The sequence below is a fragment of the Diabrotica virgifera genome, chromosome 1, assembly GCF_917563875.1.
Source record: "Diabrotica virgifera virgifera chromosome 1, PGI_DIABVI_V3a".
Taxonomy (NCBI): Eukaryota; Metazoa; Arthropoda; class Insecta; order Coleoptera; family Chrysomelidae; genus Diabrotica; species Diabrotica virgifera.
Genome location: NC_065443.1, coordinates 61,941,820 through 61,969,067, shown reverse-complemented (window position 1 = coordinate 61,969,067; position 27,248 = coordinate 61,941,820). Strand labels below are relative to the sequence as shown.

General features: G+C 31.9%; 1 protein-coding gene across 2 annotated transcripts in view; it reads right to left on the bottom strand.

Annotated features, from left to right (window-relative positions):
• Positions 1-27,248, bottom strand: part of LOC114334181 (uncharacterized) — a 427,370-nt gene that overhangs the window by 274,659 nt on the left and 125,463 nt on the right. For both annotated transcript variants that reach the window (XM_028284216.2, XM_028284215.2), the window contains exon 2: positions 26,909-27,247. In XM_028284216.2, the coding sequence (XP_028140017.1) occupies positions 26,909-27,002 (94 nt within the window). In that variant the 5' untranslated portion in view covers positions 27,003-27,247. The remainder of the gene's footprint in view (positions 1-26,908; position 27,248) is intronic.

Below are 27,248 nucleotides of genomic sequence, written 5' to 3'. Positions count from 1 at the left end.
CTGATCAAATTTCAATGATCGTGTTTTACCAACTAAGTGTGACATTCTAAAGTGCTTTCTCTTTATTCGTAATGAACTTAAGTTGACAAATAAAAATAAAGATCCAGCTATCGCCGGCGTCTTGAATGCCGTTGCAACGAAAGTAGAACAAATATGAATAAAAGCTTTTATTCCAACATTATCGCATTAGTGCATTCAAGATATGATTAAAAATATTTATATAGAGTATCAAAACCTTAAGCGATAGGTACACATCAAGGCAGCAAGCTTCTGATTCATAAATAGAAAAGATTTGCCAGTTTCGAAAGGAGTGTAAAAAGGTTATTCAATATCGCGGCTTACAAGTGCAACAGGACTGGAACTGTGTGTGTGTACTTGTGATGAAATCAAGAAAGTACCACAAAATGAGCTAATTTTTCTTCAAGATCAACGATCCTGTCGAAAAATGGCAATTGGACCAGTGGATATTGCAACATCTGCAGCAATAAGGAAGAAAATGGAAAGAACCAGGAAGGCAAAGGCAAGTTCTCAAAAATAGAATACTGACGAAATTGTTCTTAAAGCATGTACCGTTTATATTCCTCTAATCCTTCCATAAGTAGCAGATTATCTGACTCAAATTCTTCTGGTGTAGATGATCATGAAGAAGAATTCATTGCTCCTTTGTCAACAGTTACAGTCCAACCATCTACGTCACAAATACTGAAGCACTTCACTTCAATGGCTAGTATGCTTATTTTATTGCAATGAGCTACCTCCACGTCATTTAATTCAACAGTTAGATGGACGCACCAGTGGACCACTTGGTTTTTCAGGGCCAATAAGGAAACTTCTGGAACGCTATGAACAGGAGGCTGTTGTCGATTTTTTTGCAATAGAAAACAACCTAGTAATATTATTAGAAACAACAGACCTTAGTACCGATCAAAAGTACTTGTACCAAATCAGCCAAACAGTTGCTGCGGGAAAATGTCCTAATAATTTGATCCTTAAAAAACCTGGGAAAATATCACACACAAGGTGGCTGACAGTTGATAATCGGTTCCTTCGATTGTATGTTGGAACTGAATGTCCCAGCCCCCATTTAATTAGGTTAGTAAGTTTCATCCAAAAAGTGTATGCACCAGTTTGGTTTTATATAAAACTATATCTGATCGTTCAAAACATTTATGGCGAATGATCCATTATTCACGATTTCTACCAGTTGACCAAAGAAAAATTGTCGATGCCGTTATTCAAAGGAATGCTTATTTTGCCCATTCCGAAAATGTATTACCCGGTATGATGAAAGATAAACGAAAACATATACGGGAGCTAGGACTACGCACAGTGCCGAAAGCTAGAGAAAGAAAAAAAGATCCTGAGATTCAAAATACCAACATTAAATTTTAGTGCTGCAAATTATAACGACTTAATTTCTTTTTCTGGATTCAAAGTGACGGCTCCTCCTTTGCTAAAACATATTTCCAATGAAGATGTAAAATATAAGGGATATGATTGATTCTGGGAATTACAACAACATGTCAGGTCTTAAACTGCCCTTGTCATACAAAATCCGTGGAAAGAACTGTTAAGTTAATAACTGAAGCATCAGCTGCTGTTTGTCGACCAGAATCAAGGGATGGCTTTAGTCGTTCAAGGTTGCAGTCTAGAAATATTATGCCGTTTTTCACCACAAAATCAGACTACCAATCTTAAAATGTATATTGTATCATAAAACAATTATTTAAATTCAAAAAACTGATAAAAAGTAAATTTTTAAAGTTTTATTTTTTTTGTTATTCCCAAAAATTTAAATTTAATATATAACCTGAAGATAAGGTCCAATACAAAAAAAATTTCTTACAGTTTTATTATACATCAAAACACAACTTTTTCGCACTAGCTCTACAAACAATAATGACTTCGAATTTTTCGTTCCACCCTAATGTACATAGCTATGCATGTATAGTTGTATATTTTATACTCGTTAATAGTATGTACAGATTCAGATGAAATCTTCTAAAGTTCAGATGCATTCCCTGAAAATAATCCTGGGTGCCCGTCAGTGGCGTGCTGGAACGTTTCAAGCGGCCCGGTGATTTTATAGAAAAGCGGCCTCCCATCATTTTACCTTCTATTATCAGGATGTTTTATTCATTATTTATAAAATAAAAAAAACAAAAATATAAATTATTTTTAAATCAAACATACAACTTTACAACTCAATGATTTTTTTTAATTTGCTATATTTTTTTATTTAAGAATTAGCAATAATTTTACAAATAATAAATAAAATGCCAATATTGTATGCAGTAAGGCAGTATTGTAAGGCAGAAATCATGATTTCCTGAATAAAATAAAATTTTGAGAATTTTTCAATCATGTATTAAGTTGAATTTTAGTAAATCGATTATACAAGAGAGTACAAATACAAGTACAGTGCAAATACTTTAATTCAACAATATTTAAAATGTTAATACAACGCAATAATCTAGACATTCTTTTGCAATTATTTTATAAAATAATAACAGAACTCTCGACCAATAATTACCGCATTAAAGTAGATTTTTGAGCAAATTCGTCGATTATTTCATCATTTTTAAGCTCATACAAAGCTTAGCATAAATGTTTCCAAGTGATCTTGTGGTAAAGTACTTCTTAACTGATTTTTTATGTATTTCAACGTTGAAAAGCTTCTTTCGCAAGATTTCTGTGTCACAGAAAGAGTTAATAAATGCTTATATGCTATATTTAAATTTGGATAAGTACACTGATATAGGTTGTATGTAATTATGCAAAACAGCGTAACAGCAAGCTATACAATCTTTATACTTTTTAATACCACACGGAGGTGAAGTTTTCACGCTATCAACAAAATTGTCATTTGTTACTTCATGTTCATTATCACTTAGATTAATAATATCAACCTTCATAATTTCTGTAGGCTGAACATATTCGTCATTAACTCGATCTACTATTGGTAAGAGAGCCCAAGCGGAGATTTTTGCAGTTACTCGAGCGCATGAGATTATTACATGGGGAGAAACCTCGTACCCTGAAAATGTACCTCTACCATATATTGGCTCTTAATACACGGGAGTGTTCGTTAAGGGGAGGCCGAAAAAAAATCTATCCTTAGAAAATCTCGAAATCTTCAGATTAAGATAAGGTAAGTTAAGTATGAAAAAATACATGCAAAACAGTGTATATTTCAAAAATCTGACGATTTGAGCGGGGCGGGGCGTAAGGAAATGGGTGAATCCCAAAGTTTCACAAGAAAAAAGCGAATATTTCGTGAAATGAACGACAGATCGAAAAAATAAAAAATATGTACTCAATATTTTTCAAAAATCTATCGAATTATACCAAGCACGACTTCCCTCGGAGAGGGTGGGGGCTAAATTTAATATTTTAAATACGAATCCCGCGATATTTCGCGAAATGAACATAAGATCGAAAAACTGAAAAATACATTTATTCAATATTTTTGAAAAATCTATCGAATGGCACCAAACACGATCTCCCACGGAGGTGGGGCGGGGGGATACTTTAAAATTTTAAATGGGAGCCCCCATTTTTTACTACAGATTTGGATTCCTTACGTAAAAATAAGTAACATTTATTCGAGGCAGTTTTTCGAATTACGGATAGCTGGCGCTATAATCTAAAAAAACTATTGTTAGAAATGGAAAATTAAACTAAAAAATGGATAGTTCCCACTAAAATGGAAAACTTTACTTAACTTTTTTTGGTTTTAGGACCTACTCTTCACAACCCAATACATCCCCAAAGCGCTCGAGTGACTGCACATTTAGCGTACTTTGCTCCCCTACCATATAATTTCAGTATTTTGCAAAATCCTATTTTTTAATACAATCCATTTATCAGCACAATCCACGACTTCTTTTTTAATTGCAGTTGCAGATATGATAAAAATTTCTTAATTTTTCAGTAAATGATTTAAATGCCGTTAAAGGTGTGCCATTTTTTATTGTGTCAAAATTTCTATGATGTAGAGTGCTTATCACATCATAAAACGATTTGTCTTGATCAAATCGTTTTTTAATACTTCCAATAATTGAGAAAAAATGTGTAAGACATTTTTTATTCTGCAGAGTACATACATGTTTTAAGGAAATTGGAAAACCATAAATAATATACTTGTATGTATGAAAATAAATATTATCTGTAGCAATATATTTATGTATATAGCGTCTTATTCATTTACTTACTGTATTTATTTACATAACTGTATTTTACCATTCTTCTTCTTCTTCTTCTGGTGCCATCTCCGCTACGGAGGTTGGCAATAATCATACCTATTTTAATTTTTGAGGCAATAGCTCTAAATAGTTGTTTTGAGCTGCATCCAAACCATTCGCTCAGGTTCTTCAGCCATGAAATTCGTCTTCTTCCGATGCTTCTTCTGCCATCTATATTTCTTTGCATTATGAGTAGCAGGATGCCATAATTCTCGCCTCGCATCACATGTCCGAGATACTGTAGTTTTCTTTCTTTAATTGTAAGTTGTAAGTTCAACTTCCTTCTCTTTACCTATTCTTCTCAGTACTTCGTTGTTCGTAAATCTATCTACCCAGGAAACCCTCATAATAATTCTTCTATAGGTCCACATTTCAAAGGCGTTAAGTCGTCTCATTGTCTCTACATTTAACGTCCATGATTCCACTCCATAATATAGTACACTGTATACGTAACATTTTACCATTAAAAAAATTTAAATTTTTTTTAAATGTTTTATTAATATTATTAGCAAAATTAAAATTCGATTTGAAATTAAAAAATATTTTTTTTGTTAGATACATCTAAAAATTTTTGTGAAAAAAAACCTATCTGACCGGCCTCAAGAGGCCAGCACGCCACTGGCGCCCGTGCAAGTACCTTGCAGAGTTAAAATCGCCCTCAAATCGCCTGGCCTGTTTATTTTTATCATATTTGAATATTTAAATTTACTTTAAAGTCACGTCAATGATATTTTTTGTAATAAAATTTTTTTTTATAACCCCCTCTGTGGCGCAGTGGTAAGAGCGCCTACCTTTGAAACGAAAGGTCGGGAGTTCGAATCCTACCAGGGGCAGAAATTTTTCATTTATTATAAATTAATAAATGAAAAATAGTTTCTGTCCTTGTGGGATCGGTACTCACCGGAGGGACCGCAGACGTTCGGAAACAATTAGCGTCTCTTTGCAAAGACAATGACGTCGACTTTGCAAAGTAACAAGACACTTACTCAACACACACACTACACATTACTCCCCTGACTTAGTGATAAGTTATACAATTACGTGGCTAAAGGTTCTAGTTCTAAACCAAAGCCAGAATCAGAGAAAAAAAAACAATTTTTACCCTTTTTTAACTTTGGGGGGATTTTTGGGAAAAATAACCGCTACCCTCCAGCCACAGCATTTTTGTATTAGGCTATCATGAAAGAGTCAGCTGAAAAATTTTCAGGTTTCCTAAAATACCTATTAAAAAATGTCTCACAGCTCTCGGACCATCATGCCTCGGCTCGTGCCAACAAACTTTTACTATTTTCTTTTATTGTGTTCAATTTGATTGAATATAAAAAAAATCTAATTAATCTAGATTAAAATAAGAAAATGTTTTATATATTAAAAAAGTATTTTGTTTTAAAACTGCATTTTTGTTTTACACAATGTAGAAAGTTCCTTGGAAGCTTTTCATTTAATTGATATTTCCCGTGTTCAAAGTTAGTGATTGGACGACTATTTCCGAAGCAAGCAATCCATTTGCTGTAATCTCGCTCACCTGACAGGTACAAAGGAGAATCTGGAACTTTATTTTCAAACATGGATTAATTTGAAAAGTTTATCCGGTGTAGATCAAAACATAAATTGTAAACCATCGTCGCACACGTAAAAGTAGTATAGAAATTTGTTTTTTTATTGATTGACAATTTTAATTAACCAAATAAAAGATACAGTTCTTTCACTGGATCTATACACAGGCATGCAATTATTCACGAATTACTTTTTATACTAGTAGTCCAGAAAGCCACTGCGCATCCGCTAGGAAAAATATTCTAATTCGGAGTTTTTGCACAATCTTACTCAAAAAGCACTCCTTTTAATAAATTTGCATGTTGCCAGGACCAAAAGGTGTTCAAAAATTTTGTTTTTTTTTGTTTTTTTCCTAAAATAATTTTTTTTGCATGGAAAAAATTTTTTTTAAGTTTTTTGGATTATTCCAAACAGAAAAGGTCTTTAGTGACTTTTCTCTAAAAACGATAGTTTTTGACATATAAGCGATTAAAAATTGAAAAATTGCGAAATCGGCCATTTTAACCCTTAGAAACTATGTGAAAAACTGAAAATTTTAAAGTTGTCAAGGTAGGTAGATATTCTTTAAACATCGATTGATGAAATCCCGAAGAGTTTTTTGCAATAGAGTATTCAAAACTCCTTTGTTTTTTAATTGCTAATCAAGCGTACGCGACACTATTTTCCACCGAGTGTATGGTGCAAATGAAAGGAATAAATTCGTTATTTCGTAAACCGGCGACTTTAAGGAAAAATCCCGAAACAGGTCGATTTTTATTTTTAAGTTATGATATTGTAGCATATATGGTATACTAGCGACGTCATCCGCCTGGGCGTGATGACGTAATCGATGATTTTTTTAAATGAGAATAGGGGTCGTGTGGTAGCTCATTTGAAAGGTTCTTCAATTCTCTATTCATTAATGTAAACATTTACATACTTATTTATACAGGGTGTCCTTCTACTTCTTTTTTTGTCAAATAATTTAATTTAATAAAAATTTTTTGGACACCCTGTATAAATAATTATGTAAATGTTTATATTACTGAATAGAGAATTGAAGAACCTTTCAAATGAGCTAGCACACGACCCCTATTCTCGTTTAAAAAAATCATCGATTACGTTATCACGTCCAGATGGATGACGTCACTAGTATACCATATATGCCACAATATCGTAACTTAAAAATAAAAATCGACCTGTTTCGGGATTTTTCCTTAAAGTCGCCGGTTTACGAAATAACGAATTTATTCCTTTCATTTGCACCATACTGTCGGTGGAAAATAGTGTCGCGCACGCTTGATTAGCAATTAAAAACAAAGGAGTTTTGAATATTTTATTGCAAAAAACTCTTCGGGATTTCATTAATCGATGTTTAAAAAATATCTACCTACCTTGGCAACATTAAAATTTTCAGTTTTTCACATAGTTTTTGAGGGTTAAAAATGGCCGATTTCGCAATTTTTCAATTTTTAATCGCTTATATGTCAAAAACTATCGTTTTTAGAGAAAAGTCACTAAAGACCTTTTCTGTTTGGAATGATCCAAAAAACCTAAAAAAATTTTTTTTCATGCAAAAAAAAATAATTTTAGGAAAAAAACAAAAAAAAAACGTTTAAAAAATTTTTGACCACCTTTTGGTCCTGGCAACATGCAAATTTGTAAAAAGTAGTCCTTTTTGAGTAAGATTGTGCAAATAATCTGAATTAGAATATTTTTCCTAGCGGATGCGCAGTGGCTTTCTGGACTATAGGTTGTTAATAGGCCGCTTACAGACACAAAAACTTTTTGAAGTCGAAGCCAACCGCAAAAAGTCGCTAGTGTCTCGTTTGCTGTGATTCTGATCGACTTCTTTTTATAGTTAAGAGCGGCGACGAAATATAGTCTGTCCAAGAAGATTAATTCACTTATCCGGACGAAAAGTGACACAACTCAAAAAATGCATAATTCTAGCTATCTCGTTAAATGATGGCGGTAGTGTCATTATTCCTTTGGTGGTAAAATGAATACTTTTATTCCGGAAGAATGACACTTTTAAGTTGGACACTGACGTTCGAAGTGAACGTATCGATTTTTATCAAGAAACCCGTTATATTTTGAGAAGTGTACTAGTATTTTTCGGCATTTCGACAGAAAAGTGAGATATTTAGATTTGTGTCGTTTTTATTGAAAAGATCAGTAGGTTTCTTATTACATTTTTAATAAAATATAGTCATATTTTGAGTTATGTAATTATTCATGAAGTATTTGATAAAATAAATTTTACGTTTTTGTTTTTTTTTTCCACATGTGACATTGTTCTTGAAAAAATATATTTACGTACTATTTATCCTCACTGTTGAAATATTTAGAGAAATTACTTTTTTCTCGTATATGTATCTACTTTTTTTGTAAATAATTGAACATTTTACTAATTATTGATGGACACATAGTCCAGAGAAATAAGATTTTTCTCGTGACACATCCCCCTCCAGGCCGAAACCAAATTTTTTGAGTAGTATGGACATCTATATTAATAACCTTTATGTTTCCTGCAGCCGATTTTGATGATATACATAGTTATAAACAAATGAAGATCAAAAAATGCTAAATTTTCTCTTTTTTCGTCTATTACCAAAAAGTTAAGCACTTTAAACAAATTTGAGTGTAAGAAACTCATAAATAGTATAAAAAACTTCAATATGGCGTTCGCTGAATATGTCCATCCTTATTGGTTGCTTAGAAAATTGCAAAATAAATCATACATTTTGAATTTTTAAAAATATTCATAACTTATGTAAAAATTAACTTAGAACCTTCTTATTAAACGGAATGCTGATACTTCTTGTACTTAAATTATATTTTAAATTTCAAAGCAATTGGTCAAATAGTTTAAAAGTTATTTAATTTGTTTTTCCCAAATTCATTTTTTTTTGCTACAAGTCAGAAAATTATGAGGCTACAATCATACTTCGGACAGTTTATGAAAGAAGAACATTTATACTATTACCATTATTAAAAATAAATGACAAAAAATAATTTTAAACAGTGTAAAATTATTTTGAAAAAACATGTCGATTTTTTGCTTACTTATAAACAATTAGAATAACTTTTTAACCGTTGCCTGTAGAAAAATTATTTTTTCATATTAAGAAAGACTGAATTTTTATACACATTTAGAAAGAAAAACAACTGTCCTAGGACAATTAGGGACAAAGTTAGCCCCCCCATTTATTTAATTCACACGTTTTTGCAAAATAATTTTGCAATATTTATAATTATTTTTTGTATTTTTTTTTAATTAAATTAATACTGTAAATTTCCTTCTTCCATAAACTATCCAAAGTATTACTGTAGCTTCATCATTTTCTGACTTACAGTGTTGCAAAAAAAAATAAATTTGGGATAAACAAATTAAATAACTTTTAAACTATTTTATCAATTTCTTCGAAATTTAGGGTATGAATTAAGCACCATAAGTCTCAGCATTCTGTGTAATAAGAAGGTTCTAAGTTAATTTTTACATAAGTTATAAATATTTATAAAAACTCAAAATTTATGATTTATTTTGCAATTTTCTAAGCAACCAATAAGGATAGACATATTAAGCAAACGCCATATTGAAGTTTTTTATACCGTTTATGAGTTTCTTACTCTCAAATTTGTTTAAAATGCCTATTTTCTTAGTAATAGACGAAAAAAGCGAAAATTCACCGTTTTTTGATCTTCATTTGTTTATAACTATGTATATCATCAAAATCGGCTGCAGGAAATATATAGGTTATTATTATAGATATCCATATTACTCAAAAAATTTGGTTTCGGCCTGGAGGGGGTTGTGTCACCAACAGGCTATTTTTTTTCCTTATTTCTCTGAACTAACAATCAAATACCTACTTATAAGTTGATATACTAAAATACCTCAATAGTTTAGAAAAAGAGAAAATAGGAATATTATATTTTTTTTCTAATAACTGTGCAGGCCAACAAAAAAACCGTTTTATGATAGCTGAATACGTATACGCCATTTTGAATATCGATGAGCTGCAGAGCATAACACATAAGTTTTTGATTACAGGACACAATCAAAATGAGGGAGATAATGCTCATTGAACGCCAAATTAAAAGTTCAAAAAGGTCAGGACCTGTATATATTCCTGATCAGTATGTGACGCTTGTACACAGTGCTAAAAAATCTGGAGAACCACACAAAGTTAATGAAGTTTGTCACCAAGACATTTATGATCTGAAGCAATTAGCAGCTGATATGAGTCTAAACTCTTTTTTCAAGAATACTAATGGCGAACCCGTAAAAATTTCTGATATAAAAGTTTTGAAAATCACAAAAGAATTCCCTGGAATATTTTATAAAACCTCTTACGACCAAGAACATTTTGATAGTGTGTTGCTATTGAATCAAAGAAAATAAAATATCAAACCAAAATTGAAAAAGGTTTACAAAAATAAAGTAGGGATATTTGCCCAAGTGCTATTTGCCATTTTATGAGTATTTGTAGATTACTATTTAAGTACCTGTTATATTCAAGTATTTTTGTTTTATCAAGTGTTAGACATAAAATGTTTATTTTCTTTTATAATATGTTTAATAATATTTTTTATACTAATGTGATAATTTTCATATTATTATAAATAAAATTTCATTTCTTAAGTTAATACTTTCATTAATTTTTAAAAAAATGACCAACATTTTAAAAGAAAAGTGACTAAGTCAAAATTTTCATCTTTTTTTCTTTGTTAAATCAGATATCATATATTTTTTTGCTTTTGCTTCTTACACAATTAGAAACATTCACATATCCATATTCTTCGTTTTTGATTTGAAAATTTTAGCAATTACCGTTTAAAACTGACAGCTAAATTAAGATCTAAAAAATCTATTTTTGTCTCTCCTGAAAAATGATGTTTTTTGACTTGTGACACTGTTCTTCCGGATGAGCGAATTATGAATTCGAAAGAAGAAACATTAGGTTTGTTCCAACTCGATACAAAACCGTTCTTGAACGGTTACGAGTATGCACAGTAACTAAAAATGTGTTACTGCGCATACTGATTCGTTATTGCGCATGCGCATAATGATTCAAGAACGGTTTTGTATGGAGTTGGAACAAACTTATTGCTTTTGTTGCTCCTTCGAAAGTGCAGACAAAGAAGGAAACGTTTGAAACGGTTTCGTGTGAAAAGAGAATCGCTACTAGTATAAGAGCTGTGAGACATTTTTGAGTAGGTATTTTAGGCAACCTGAAAATTTATCAGGTGATTCTTCCATGATAGCCGAGTACAAAAATGCCGGTCTGGCTGAAAGGTAGCGGTTATTTTCCCCAAAAATCCCCCCAAAGTTAAAAAAAGGGTAGAAATTGTTATTACAAAAAATATCATTGACGCGACTTTAAGTAAATTTAAATATTTAAATATAAAGGAAATTAACAGGCCAGGCGATTTGAGGGCGATTTTAACTCTCCAAGATACTTTCATGGGCGGTCCAGGATTATTTTCAGGGGGTGCATCTGAACTTCAGAAGATTTCATCTGAATCTGTACACACTGTTAACGAGTATAAAATATACAACTATACATGCACAGCTATGTACATTTCTTCCCGACAGGGAGGTGCAATTTTTATTTTGACAGGGTATTTTTTAATATTAAAAATAAATATTCTAAAAAAGACAGGATTTTTTTGGTGAAATCTTCCAGCTGCCAGCTGATCAAACAAATTACACGTGCATGTAAATGAAAAGCGCTATAGATAAGCAGCAGTGTGAGAAAGAGCGTATACCGATAGCTGTTTGCGTTCTCTGTTGTAGCTGAGCGAGTCCGTTCGCTCGAGAAAAATAACGTGACCTGGCGATACCCATGTTGTTGTGCCTCGAAAGGTTAGAGTAACTATTAGGTATATAGTATAGTTTTTTAAATAACTTTTTATTAATTTTGCAAATATAATAGAAAAAGACAAATTTATTATTATAAATATAGGTACAGGTAGAAAAGTATAAAACTATAAACTAAATTAATTCTGTGTCCGAACCTTGTATTTCTTTTTCAAACTCCTCATCTGAGCTTAAATATTCATTCTCTTCTTCTCCTTCGTCAGACTAATTAATTAGTGATTAATTAGTTCAGTTGGCTACGTATTCTCTGTCCTTTTATACGGAGTCGAAGCCTAAACAATCACGGGCGCATCTGAAAAAACTTGCCATTGTTAATATGTGGTGTTATCGAATAATGTAAAAAATATCATGGACACAACACGTAACAAACACGGAAACATTAGGAAAGATGAAAAAGGCAAAAGAACTACTCAACACTATGAAGGAAAGAACAATGAGCTACTTTGGTCATATACTAAGAAATAAAAAACGTGATGTGACTGGTTATGTAAGGAAAAGTGCAAGAAAAATTTAAAGTAGTGGAGTGTAAAAACAACAATAGAACTCTTCAGAATCGCTGCAGATAGAATAAAATGGGCCGTGATGATCGCCATTGTCATAAAAGGATGACACACGAAGAAGCAGAAGATTGAGTTAACTAAAAAAAAAAGATTTCAGTTATAAAAAGAACATGTATGTAAGCTTACCTTCAGCCATATATCTGAAATTCTCTTTGGTTCGCTGATGAACTATAGCATCATAAACTGATTGATGCAAACAATCTCCCTCAAATCAATTAAAATCTAATTTATCCATATTTAGTATCAATCCATTTCCGTTAGGTGTTAAGGAACTGGGGACTTGCAAATATGCGTTTCGCCAAATGCTCGTGATATACATACTGAGTTCTTAGCAGATGTTGTCTCAATTCGGCTTTGCACGGAGGCAAAGTAGATGGATCACACTTTTTCAATATTTTCTTAAAAGGCTAATTTTTCTTATTAAACTTATAATTTCGGCAAAATGTTTGAAATCGTGCTGTGTTAATATTTGATAAATTTTTTGTACCATAAATTTTGCACACAAATTCTTCCAAAGTTTCGAAAATTTCATCGCGCGTACCGGTAACGTTGGCAGCTCCAAGATCCGCTAATGCTTTCTGATAAATAAAATTTTTTGTTAATAATTTAAACGGTCTAATCTTGCGCTTTTGGAAAAAAGGCGAATTATAATCACATCCAGTAAATGCGTGGAAAGCAGGCAAACTCGTACATAAAGATGGCTCTAATTCCGTATGTAGCTTCTTTATATTTATGTACAATGCGACAAGCGAGTACTGGCGGCTGACCTTCTCGTATTCTGCATTTGTCGCCGTGTATTTTCGCTCAAGGTCACGCGCCACCTCTGGCTTGTCGGATAGTACCTTTTAGAATTGCCAGTACCATACTCCATAAAAATATAAAGATCGTCACTTTGGAGATGATCCATGTTTCCAAGCATAATACATACACCAAAAATATTTATTTTTAATATTAAAAAATACCCTGTTAAAAGAACAATTGCACCTCCCTGTCCGGAAAGAATGTATATGCATGTATAGTTGTATATTTTATACTTGTTAACAGTATGTACAGATTCAGATGAAATCTTCTGAATTTCATATGCACCCCCTGAAAATAATACTGGGGCGCCCATGCAAGTATCTTCCAGAGGTAAAATCGCCCTCAAATCGCCTGTCCTGTTTATTTTCTTTATATTTGAATATTTAAATTTACTGTAAAGTCACGTCAATGATATTTTTTGTAATAACAAGTTTTACCCTCTTTTTAATTTTGGGGGGGAATTTTGGGGAAAATAACCGCTACCCTCCAGCCAGACCGGCATTTTTGTATTAGGCTATCATGGAAGAGTCACCTGTAAAATTTTCAGGTTGCCTAAAATACCTACTCAAAAATGTCTCACAGCTCTTGGACCATACAATTATTGAGAAGTCAGCCGTCGGGATCGGCGACAACCGACGACAGAATTTGTAGTGCAGTCGAGAAAACGCCAGTGTGAACAGGAAATGCGTTTTGCATTGTTGTTAAATGACGACTTCAGGTAGTAGCGACAGACAACCACAAACGCTCGACATTTTGCTGCCAACTTCGACTTCAAAAGCGACTTTTTGCTGCCGACTTCGACTTCAAAAAGTGGTTCGTTTGTAAGCGGCCTTACTCACAGAAACTAGTATAGCAAAGTTAAGCTGCTTGTCCATAGAAATCACAGTAATAGCCTAGTAAATGGCGGTTTTGGAGTGTAATTTTCAGGGTCAACTACGAATTGCATAAAAATCTGGATTTAGGTTCTACTTACACTTTAAACTCCAGTTCAAAGTTGAACTTGTGCCGTTGGTTGCTTTTACCCAGATAGCACAAGTACGTTTTATGGACATCCAATGGACGTACATCTGTGTACATTGGAACGTCCAATGGACGTCCCGCTAAGGTACAATGGACATCCGATGGACGTCCAACGAACGTCCAGAGTTCACAAAATTGGACATCCATAGAACGTCCGCTACAAACGTACAGTGTACGTTGTTGAAGCTTTCAGTGTACATCTTATGTACATTCAATGTACATCTGATGTACATTCAATGTACGTCTTATAGTCATTTTTGTAGGGCACTTTTCAGAAAGCAATCTAGTGTCCATAATTTTTTGAATACATAGGTACATAGCAAAAAGCCTTTAGGTATAGGAAATAGTTCCTATAATACTAAACTTATATATACTTTAAAGTATTACACAAAATACCTTTTTTATTTCTCTTTATTATAATTTTATTATAGGAACTTCATTATAACTTTATTATAAGAACTTCATTAATGCACGACTGCACTTGCACGATAAACAGCAAACACAAAGATATCACAGGATTATTCTATTGTATGTAATAACTTAATAAAGACAAAATTCAGATAATGACGCCCTATCAAGCATGCACATTCAAGAGGTTTATTTCTGTTCTGTTCTTTCCAAACATTATTATTTCTTAGAACTTATGAGTCAGTACGGTTGTATATTGCAAGCGTGTTTGCCATTCTGTGAATTATCATAAATAAACCCTCCTTCAGTATTCCACAACAATTAACAGCGATAATCCCCTAAAAGTACCTGCCTAATACACCTTTTACGACCGATAGCGTGAAGAGCGACAACGTTGTCAAGAAGATTCTCATTTAGTTTGGCGCGAAATTTAACAGAATGCACATATAAGATTTAAATTGGTAGTGTCTAATTATTGTAAGTTCTATAATTACCGATGCGCGATGTAGCTCCGTTATTCTGAAAAAGTTTACCATCGTTTTATCATCATCTAATATTATATAGGTTTAATTAAAATAATTTTAGTGGTTCAGTGTTTTTAATTCGATGATGAAAAAATATATGTGACTACATTTATTAGAAGTTTCTTGTATTCTACTAATAATATTGCTTTGATTAAAACAAGAAGCTATATAAATATAATTACTCATAATAATAGTCGCGTTTTGTGTAAAATCTCCATGGACCACAAATGGATGTCCAATGTACGTTGAAATCAAACGTCCAATGGACGTCGCGTAATGGACGTACATAGTACGTCCAGTTTTGGTCCATGGACGTTTGGACTTTAAATGTACGTTATATGGACGTCCATCGGACGTTGTGTGCTATATGGGTACTTGGTGGGTGACAGTTAGGGATGGCGGTTGTTGAACAAAAATCCGGTTTTTGGTTATACCGGTTTTTTTACATACGGTTTAACCTGTCGGTTATAACCGGTAAAAAAAAACGGTTGTTCCAAAAACCGGTTTTCGGTTTTTTAATCAAAAGCAAATAAATACTCAATAGGTTATAATACATGTATATTGCACTTACTAACCAATTCAACTTATAAAAATTTACCCAGGAGCTTTCAAATCACCCTAAAAATGGGCGAAAGTACCCCAATATCTGATTCGTCGCTCGTTGCAGACGGCGGCGTCGGCGTATATTGCGTTGTCAATAATTGGGATATTCCCAAAAGTGATGATCCTACCGATGTACCGAAATGTCCCTTGGACCTATCGAGTTTAAAAAAATATCAAAAAAAATATCAAAAAATATTAAAAATAAATTCGATAAACCAATTCATTATTTACTTCTCTATTGCCATCAAAAAATTTCAGTAGGTAATATTTTTTAATACGTTTGTATAATACCTACCTTTTATTTCCTAAGAATTATTTATTGTTTAAAAATTACATAATGGAGATTCCCAATCGTATTTCGGTATTCACATTTCATACAAGTCTCAAGTACTCAAGTATTATAAACAATTTTTTCCAATGATGGTTGGAATATCGATTTCAAGCAGATCACTTACTTTTTTATGTAAATATTATCATCTAAATCTAAATAACTATTCCCAAAATTGTTTCATAAAAGCTGATGTGACACTTTCGTCTAGTTCTCTATTAGTAAATAAATGTTGAATTATGGTTGTTTGGGTTAATCACTTCGCATATTATTTATAATACGTATTATTAGGATCGAAAATAGATAGAAATTTCTTCATTTTTCTCTAAATTAATTTTTTCTTCCACAGGTAACTTATTCGGTTTTTACCGGTTATTACTTTGAAAAAAAAAACCGGTTATAACCGGGACAAAAAACAACCTGTAAAACCGGTTGTTTCAAATTAAAAACCTGTTTTAGGTTTTAACTGGTAGGCTTTTCCCATCCCTAGTGACAGTCACCCCTTCTCGGTGGTGAAAAAACATGCATTTAAAACAAGTCCGAGAATGAATAAACAGACTAATTCTAAGGAACTTTCGTTCTATAGAGTTTTTTAAGTAAGTCAATACTTTTCGAGTTATTTGAGATTGAAAATGTTTATTTTTCGACAAAAAAAACACGTTTCCAAGCTGTTTTTCGCAAATAACTCAAAAATTAAATATTTTATCGAAATAAAGATTCTTTGGAAAAAATATAAGTAGCTTATAAAATAACAAAAAAATGGTGTTTTAATGAAGTCTATAAACCCAGTTAAAGCAAATTGTAGCTCATGAAAAATAAAGTTGTTATTCGCCAAATTCCAAATCTAATAGTTCAACGTGAAATAACCAAACAATTAAGCAATTTTTCGGGAAAAATTTAATAAAATTTTTTAAAGTACCTATTTAAAAAAGCTTTATTTTTTATAAAAGTTTCTAGCAATATAACTAAAAGCGTTACGCTCAAAATAAAGTCACGAAAATCTCCCCCTAAAAACGTGACCCATATATTCACGTGCGATAGAAGGAAACCATTCGATTTCCGGAAACGTCTAACCATAGACCATTTACGGTGAGAATTACGTAGAAAATCGCAGCATCCAAAGTAAACTTATTTACTATGAAGAAACGGAAAGTTTCCAGGTACGGAAAATAGGCAGAAAAGCCAACAAAAACCATAACCAAAAACCCTAAGACCAAAATCCAAAATCCAAAATCCAAAATCAAAAATCAAAACCCTTGTACAGGGTGTCCCAAGTTGGTATGTTTAGCAGTATATACCGAAAACTAGAGGAGATAGAAAAAAAGTAGTTGGGATGTCATGACTTCTTTTTTCGTTAAAGTAACGATTGCCCAATCAAATCATCAATAGCTCCTCACATTATCGAGATACTGGGCGATTATTGAAAAATGTCGAAAACGACAGGGTTACATATCTTCTTTATTAAGAAAAATTTTAAAAAACTTTATAGGAACTTTTGATAGATATATTATGGATGGATTCAGACGCGTACAAAAAAATTTTTTAGGGGGTCTCGCTACGGAAATATAAACCATACTTATGTTTTTTTAAATGGGTCACCCTGTATATTTTGACATTTTTCGTTTACCTTTTTAATTATCTTTCATCTGATATGACATATCATATATCTCTTTTTAGTTGTTGGAGCTACCGTGCAAATAAATTGTTTATAGTTGACGTCAGGTTAAAGGCACTTAAAAATAAAACACTCGGTAACGTATTTTAACATTTTAATATTAGGGTCATATAATAATATGTCATTTTAGGTAGAAAGTATAAAAGACAATAATAATATATTGGGTAAAAAAATTATAAATGGAAACGAAAAAGGTAATAAAATACAGTGATATTTTTATCGTGATAATTTTATTTATAAAATATGGAATCAACAATTTAAAAATAAAAATTCACTTTGAACCAATAATAAGCAGTTAAGTATTTACTTTATTTTCAAGTTAGGTAGGTACTGATTTTATTTTAATAAATAAATTTAATAAAACTGACAAGGATTGGTACCCTAATATAAAAATGTTAAAATATGTTACCGAGTGTTTTATTTTTAAGTGCCTTTAACCTGACGTCAACTATAAACAATTTATTTGCACGGTAGCTCCAACAACTGAAAATAGATATATGATATGTCATATCAGATGAAAGAGAATTAAAAAGGTAAACGAAAAATGTCAAAATATACAGGGTGTCCCATTTAAAAAAAACATAAGTATGGTTTATATTTCCTTAACGAGACCCCCTAAAAAAGTTTTTTGTACGCCACTGAATCCGTCCATAATATATCTATCAAAAGTTCCCATAAAGTTTTTTAAAATTTTTCTCAATAAAGAAGATATGTAACCCTGTCATTTTCGACATTTTTCAATAATCGCCCAGTATCTCGATAATGTGAGGAGCTATTGATGATTTGATTGGGCAATCGTTACTTTAACGAAAAAAGAAGTCATGACATCTTAACTACTTTTTTTCTATCTTCTCTAGTTTTCGGTATACACTGCAAAACATACCAATTTGGGACACCCTGTACAATGAATCTTCTCACAAACGACTGCTTGCCATAACAGCAAAATGAAGACAAAATATAGATATTAGTGGTATTTCAAAATAACGAACTTGCCACTTTTTACAAAAACTAAACCATGTGTAGAGGTGGGAACTGATATATTTTTGTAGAGGCTTTGTCACTGTAACAACACATACCGAAGTGATTCCAGCAAAAAAATGCTCTTGTGTAAGTTATACAATTTAAAACAAATCTTACCTGAACTATTTATACAATGATTTATAGAAAAATTTTGATTGGGCGTAGGCACAAAATTTCGCGTGAATGTGTTTTAAATGCATTTATTTTTTTCGTATCCAAAGAAAACTAATACGTATTTTTGAAAAATTTATACGCAGAATGAAGGATTGCATTATTACCGAGGTCCGAAAGTCCCTCAAAACTTTCACAATATTTATTTTAATAAGTTACAGGGGTGAAAAAAAGAGAAAATTTTGTGTGATTTATAATTTCTAATACCTATCTCATTCAAAAGAAACTTTTTTGTTATTCTAAGAGACTTTAGGCCCTCGGTAATAATATAATCTTTCATTCTGCGTTTAAATTTTTCAAAAATACTTATTAGTTTCCTCAGGATTCGAATAAAATTAAAGCATTTAAAAGACATTGGCGCAAAATCTTGTGCCAACACCCTTTATCAGTTCAGAAGCTTTTCACAAATAAAACAATCATAATTTTAAACGATTTTATTACACAATCTGTGTATTCACAAACGCTTGGAAATAAAATGCATTTTTATGGGTTTATCGGGATCTCTATTATTTTAAAATATAAACTTTTTGCAAAAAGATTCAATATTCCAATAGATACTTCAAATTCGATAAAAAGTGTACGGTTATTCTGAAATTTATTGAGCAAAAAACAGGATTTTCGGATCGTGAAACTGTATCCATAGTAAATTTGCCAATGTTTCGGGCTTTAACCCGACAAATAACGCGAATTCCGGGAAATTGCCGGTTTTATAACTAAAACGATACCAGCGCGATAGGAGAGTCTTGATACCTTCACCGTCAGAATGATAAATGATATCTGAATTTAAAATCGCGCTATAAAAACGTTTGGAAAAGGAACCTATTGTAACGTAGTTAAAATAAAGTAGGCTAATCTTTTTATTGTGGAATATCACATATTTATAATTGGAGGTTCAATTATATTCTACATTCATTGGAGGCAATGTATGTAGATAAACTGAATGCAAAAAAGCACATAATTTTTCTTTTTCTTCTTCGTAGAATGCCCTCTTTATATCTGAAGGTCAGCAACAATTTTGACAAATCTTTCTATATCCTGTGTGGCTCTCAAGAAAGATTAAGTATCAATAGGTGCCAGTCAACTCTCTGATGTTTTTAATCATGAACATTTTCGCCTGCGTGGACTTCTGCTTTCTTTAATTTTCCTTTTCATCAACAACCTCAAGAGATCAAAATGTGTTCTCCAGTATGTACACATATCCTAGACAGAGCAGGTTTTAGGGTTTTGAGCGCCTCGAGCAAAATAAAATTTGGCGCCCCTTCATAAAAGAATATACAAATTTACTGCAAATATAAAAAAATAGAAAAAAATCAAAATTTTACCATAAAGAACTATGTAAAAATATATTTATTTAAAAAATAGTACGATAGTTATTACTTTTATAATTTATCCAACATAGGGCATAGCATAACGAGCACATTTGAAGTTCAAGCAACGAAGGAGCGAGGTAAAAGATAAATGCACATTCTCAACAAGCAGAAAGAAATGTGTATAAATCTTCTACAATACCAAAAACACGTTGATTGTGCGCCAGATATAGCTGCATCCCCAATAACTAAATTGAGGGAGTGGCATCCACTTAGCATAAAAGAGCACGAGGATATTCTTTGCAAACGCGAGATTGTACACCTTTATTTTTTCTCTTCATGTTAGAGCAGTTGTCATATCCAGTGGCGGATCTAGAAATTTTTTTTGGGGGATCATGGGTCTTGAGGGTGATTTCATTACTTTTCTGCAAGGTCACTTAGTCTTAACAACCCTAGGATAAGTGGGTTTACAATTATGGGGGGGATCATGACCCCCGTGACACCCCCTGGATCCTCCAGTTGTCATATCCTTGGCCTTACAGTCATCTATGTAAATTCAAATAAAATCATTCATTAATTTTTTTATTATCTCATGAGTAGGTCTATGACTCGATACCTAGAACCAAGCTATGGTTCTAGGTATCGAGTGACTAGGACAAACTGACTGACAAATAGAGCAGACAAATAGACTGCATACTCAAATTAAACCCGGTACTGTGGGATAAGAACATCAGTATAAAAACAAAAAGAAGAATATTATAACACCATGACAAGAAGTATTCTGAATAATGGGAGCAAAATTGAATAAAAAATATGAAAACCAAATGTAAAATAAGAGCAACAGAGATTGAATACCTAAGGGGAAGCTGTAGAAGAGATAGAATAAATAACATAGAGATTAACAAAATAATGGTAATGAATTCAAGAGATAATAGGCTATATAGAACAAAAGAGATTAACCTGGTACGGACATGGCAGAAGAGCAGACCAAAATCGTTGGAATAACAGATTGGAGCCCGATAGAAAGAAGGAAGAGAGGCAGACCCCGAAGATCTTTCAGAGACAAAATGGACGAAGCAATAGAAAAGAAATCTGCAGGAAGGGGACTGGCAAAACAGAAAGAACTGAAGAGAACGGTTGAGTGAAATAATACAGTGAAAACTATGGAAATCCTTATATACAGGGTGTTTCTAAATAAATGCGACAAACTTTAAAGGGTAATTCTATATGAAAAATAATGACAGTTTGCTCTATAAACGTATGTCCGCAAATACTTCGTTTCCGAGATATGAAGTGTTGGAATTTTTCTTACAAATTGACGATTTATTTATTGCTCTAAAACCGTTCAGATATGCAAATGAAATTTTATGTGTTTTACGTGGTAATTATTGCGCATTTTTTGACATAAAATTAAGAATTTTATATCTACTGTTGGCGCGAATACAGGTAATAGTCTGAATTTAAAAAAAAACCATAGTCCGCCACTGAGATATTTCAAATAAAATATCATTTTGGAATTACTCGTTCAATTTGTGATACAAAAATCTATTCTTCCTTTTTTTCATATGACGGTCGTGCCGTTTTTATGCAAAAAGTGAAACATTTTAACCTTACAAAGTATTCGAAATAAATTTCTATATATTCATATGAAAACGAACTTGTCATTTTTAATTCATACATACCCAGTTTTTTATTTCAAATTATACACCCAAGGACACACGAAAATGTTGTAAATGCAAAGTTTACAGAACAGGAAGACAAAACTCTTTAACCATTGAGGCTATGATGACAAGCGCCAGTATAATAATATCACTGACTATTCATAAATTGTTTGATACTTCATAAATCTGATCTTCGTGTATTTTAAGTATGTATAACATTGTTACCATAAAAGTGATAGGTATTACCTGACAAATGATCTTAAAAAGTCATAACAATTTTTAGGTTGCATTATTTTTATTACAGAATTTTTGTGAGCTAGAAATAGTTTTCTTATTGTTACAATTATTCAATAATAATTGTCTTAGGAGTAATCTTAACCCAAAGATAATCTATAAAGTCTAAAAAAATAATGAATGTAAAAAATATTACATTTATATATCGGCGTCTCTCAAAATTTGGCGCCCCCAAATTTTAGCGTCCCGGGCGGTCGCCCGACTCGCCCGCCCCTTTATCCTGCGCTGATCCTAGATAATTAGTTTTGCGCTTATTGTCAAGTCCCTATTACATATGAAGAGTCAGAGGGAAAAACGATGAATGTCAATTTTTGGTCATTTTGTGATTTTTGTGCAATTTGTTAGCTTAGAAAGAGTACTATCAACCTGTGAATGGCCAAGGGAAAATAGCGATGAGCATCGTCTTAAAAAGACCTCACAAGATTGGAAGCAAGGGGGACAAACAATGAATATGTAACTTTGTTTCTCATTTTACCGAAAATGCTTCCAGATAGACATTCATCGTTCTTCCCCTTGACCCCTCATATGTAATATAGTGCAGTCACTGAAGGTGAGTACGAGCTATTACCTCCGATTTCGTTGGATCTCCAGCGATTTTCATGAAAATTGTTAAGTGGCTAGAGGATACCTTATGGAACAAAGGTTACATGGTGCAAACTTGCGCTTCTACCCTGGGGGTGGATGCCAACCCTTCTCGGGGATGAAAATTATTTTATTAACAAAAACTCAACAAATCAATAGAGGGACAAATTCTAAGCAAAATTTTTTATATCAGTTATTAAAATAAATCAATATTTTTGAGTTATTAAAGATCAAAAAATTTAATTTTTCGTAAAAAGAATGCATCTTTTAAAGCGGCTTTTAAATAACTTTTAAATAAATATCTCAACAACCATAACTTTTTACAAAAAAGTTACTATTATCAAAGTTGAAGCTAATAAAAAACCGAATAAATTTCTTATTTGAAAAACCTTTTACTATTAATTCAAAGTGAGTTATAGGTAATTGAATGTATATTTTTTTCGGCGAGTACTGAAATCTAAGCATTCAAGCTTAAATAACGGAAAACTGATGCATTTTATGACATGTACTTACTAAACCTTAGTTTAGTTTAGTTTTAAGTAAAGTACTTAGAAATGGTTAATAGCATTAAAATTTATTCGGGTATAATATCACAAGAGAGTGATAATAAAGTGTAAAATAATGCGACAGTTTTTCGAAAATTTGTTGTCTGGCAATAGACACGAGAGCCCGCAGGGCTCGAGTGGCTATTGCACAATGACAACAAATTTGAGTAAAAATGAAGCATTATTTTCTTATTTATTTTTACTGTCGTGTGATATTCGTAAGATTATTTTTTAATACGTATATTATGGATATTTTGTTAAATGTAACAGTTGTCAAAACTAGGAAACTGGTTGCCATTAAACAGAAACAATCTACTTAAAAAAATTCTATCGCTAATTTTCTACAGTAGATAATTCTCAGTATAATTTTAATCTGATTGTAAATAAATAATAAAATTGAATGATAAAATTGAAATAATCTCCAAAAATGTTTCAAAATTTATGCTCCAAAAATTTTTCCAAAAAAAATGTATTGTTTTTTTTTAATAACTCTTTAATAACTGTTTAATAACATTAATTTTTATGATATAAGTTTGATCAAAAAATGTAGTTTCAAGGGCTATAATTACTACTAAACTTAATCTTTTTTATCCCTTATTTTTTAAAGATAAAAGGTTAACGGGCTCCGGTTGCATGGTTCTCGCAGTAAAATTTATGTTTTAAACGTTTCTATCTCGGTTATTTTTTATCCTACAAAAATATATAAAAAGTAAACTATTTGCTAAAAAAAAAAGACTAAAATTTGCTTTTCTATAATTTTTTACGTATATCGGTTATTTGTGGATTTATTATAAAAAAAAATTTACGAAAATTGGAAAAATTCTTTAGGTTATTACTTGTGCCAAAATAAAGAAAGTCTTGTAGGGACTACTATAAATTTTAGTTTTTGTGGAAATAGCGTATGTTTTATTTTTCATTTTTTCCTAAAAATTCGAAAGGGTTCTCTTATTTTCATCATAACTTAAGCAGCAAAGCTTAGTTTTGATGCTATCAACTTCATCTGGAGCTCACCTGATAGGTATTCTTGAGTACTTTGACAAGTGTTTTGTACCTACATATATTTTATAAAATGCATCGTTTTCCCGTTATTTAAGCTTGAACACATAGAGTTGAGTACTAGCCGAAAAAAATTTACATTCAATCACCTATAACTCACTTTTAATTAATTCTAAAAAGTTTTTCAAGTAAGGAATATATTTGATTTTTTATTATCTTCGATTTTGGTAGTAACAACTTTTGTGTTAAAACATAATTTTTGTACTCAAACTCAAAAATATTGATTTATTTTAATAACTTGATATAACAAATTTTGCTTAAAATATGTCCCTCTCTCAGTTTGTGGAGTTAGCGCCCGCTTGATTGGCAAATAAAAAACAAAGGGGTTTTCGATACTGTATTGCAAAAAACTCTTCGGGATTTCATCAAACGATGTTCAAAGAATATCTTCTTACCTTGGCTACATCGAAATTTTCAGTTTTTCACATAGTTTCTGAGGTTAAAAATGGCCGATTTCGCAATTTTTAAATTTTTAATCGCTTATATGTCAAAAACTATCAACTTTAGGGAAAAGTTACCAAAGACCTTTTCTGTTTGAAAAAAAAACCTAAAAAAAACTTGTTCGATGCAAAAAAAATTATTTTAGGAAAAAAACAAAAAAAACTTTTAAAATGATTTTGACCCACTTTTGGACCTGGCAACATGAAAATTTGTTAAAAGGGGTCCTTTTTGAGTAAGATTGCGCAAAAAATCCGAGTCGGAATATTTTTCCTAGCGGATGCGCAGTGGCTTTCTGGACTATTAGACGGAGAGGCAGCGCTGAAAAATCTATTTGAATTTACTAAAACTAGATTTTTCACAGTTGATTACTGTGAGTGTGTAGAGAAACATACTGCGGTCGGTCAAGCGAAACGTAGAACAGGGGTTACTGAAAGGGTATCAAAGTTGCTTTCCTACGAAGGTAATTATTTCCATTTACTAAGGCTGAAAATCAGTACACACATTCTAAATTAAATATAAATAAAAGTTATTATAGTCGGTCAGCTGTATGATGGGACAGAGCCGGTCGGTCGGCCCCAATAGTCGATTGAGGAAATGAAGCATTTTGGCTCGCAATTTTTTCGTCCAGCATGGATTTACTTCCCATACTAGGGGGTGGGAATTTTTGATTACATATTAAATATGCAATTCGATGGAAAAATTGATTATAAGAAAAAAATGTTTTTTACATTTTCTTCGTAAACCTAATATTTTTTGAGTTATTCGCGCTTGAAAATAACAGTTTTTCGACGAAAAAATCGACTTTTGTAGAGGGTTTTTTGAGAAATTCTCGAAAAATATGCATTTAATCAAAAAAACTGTAGATATCAAAATTGTATCTTCTAGTAACACAAACCAAATTATTTTCCAATAATATCTTTAAGACCAACAAAAACCGAGATACGGCATGTCAAAGGTTAGCTTTTTTCGTCAAATGCATAATTTGAAATATTCAAATGGGAAAAATTTGCATTTTTCGAGGAAAATTTAAATAATCTTTTTTCAAGTATACAATTAGACCTTTCAAAAAAAATAATAAAAAGTTTCTAGCATGAAAATTAAGTGATTTATGACCAAAAAAATGTCGGTACCTGCTTTTCTCTACGAAAAAATCAGTGAAAACAACCCCCTAACTACCTTCCTAATTCAAAATTGGTCTTCACCTTTTTGTAGTTCCTTTTATATTTATATTATCAATACACTCAAGGAGTTTGACCTATTTAAAATGCCTAATTTTGGAAAAATATTATATCTCACTGTGTATTGATTTTCAGCCTTAGTAAATGGATTTAATTACCTTCGTAGGAAAGCAACTTTGATACCCTCTCAGTAATGAGACCCCTCAAAAATGATATTGTAGGATTTTTAGAGAGCTATAAGACTGTGTAAATTAAATTCCGTAAGATGCCTTAGTTTTTAATCGGGGCGGGTTTAAAGGGCTCGAATAAGGGGGTGTTTGCTGGTAAATAGAGGTTTTAAAAAGCTATATCTGGCTAACTATTCACTGTAATGAAAATCTATGCACAGGGTAATTTTAGTCATTAAAAAGCTACAATTTAGTAGTTTATAATTTTTTTCATATCTTCTGTATTTTCGGAGATATTTTGAAGTAAAAGGTGAAAAATACCAAATTGCAAAAAATAAATTTTTCTTTAAACTCCAATTTTTTTAAAATCAGGCATTTTAAATAGGTCAAACTCCTTGAGTGTATTGATAATATAAATATAAAAGGAACTACAGAAAGGCGAAGACCAATTTTGAATTAGGAAGGTAGTTAGGGGGTTGTTTTTACTGATTTTTTCGTAGAGAAAAGCAGGTACCGACATTTTTTTGTAGGTCGCTTAATTTTCATGCTAGAAACTTTTTATTATTAGTTTTTGAAAGGTCTAATTGTATACTTGAAAAAAGATTATTTAAGTATTCCTCGAAAAATGCAAATTTTTCCCATTATTTGACTTTGAATATTTCAAATTGTGCATTTGACGAAAAAAGCTAACATCATTTTCGTTTTCGGCGCCATCAAAAACATAAAGTAAGACCAAAATTAGTCATTCATCACCCGTAGTCAGTATCTCGAGAAATAAGCGTTTTTTGGGTGTGTGCTGCTCGTTATTTTGTATTTATTTTATTTGATCAGGCTAATATAGTAAAAGGCCACAACACTATATAAAATTATGTAGGTATAAAAAAAACAAAAATCACTTACCCAAGTGCAACATAAGGAAGAAAAAGACCTTTCCCAAGATCGCCGAGGCACCGATGAATGCCGATCTGATCGGCAAGTCCAGTCCTGCGTTCATCCGTACTGTCTTCAATAAACTCAGTTGATTATTTTTGTCCCATTATAAATAAATGTGGAGGACGGCAGCATTACTGAATTATGCATCACTTTATTTAGCAGTGAGAAGTGTCTCTCATCTTAAGTGCTGAATATCCGTGTCTTGGAGACCACTCGGGCCCTATTTATTTTACTTTTGTCTTCTTCTTCTTCAAAGGAAGTGCTCGTATTGTTTGTGCTGAGACGAGTTTGTCAACATAATTTGTTC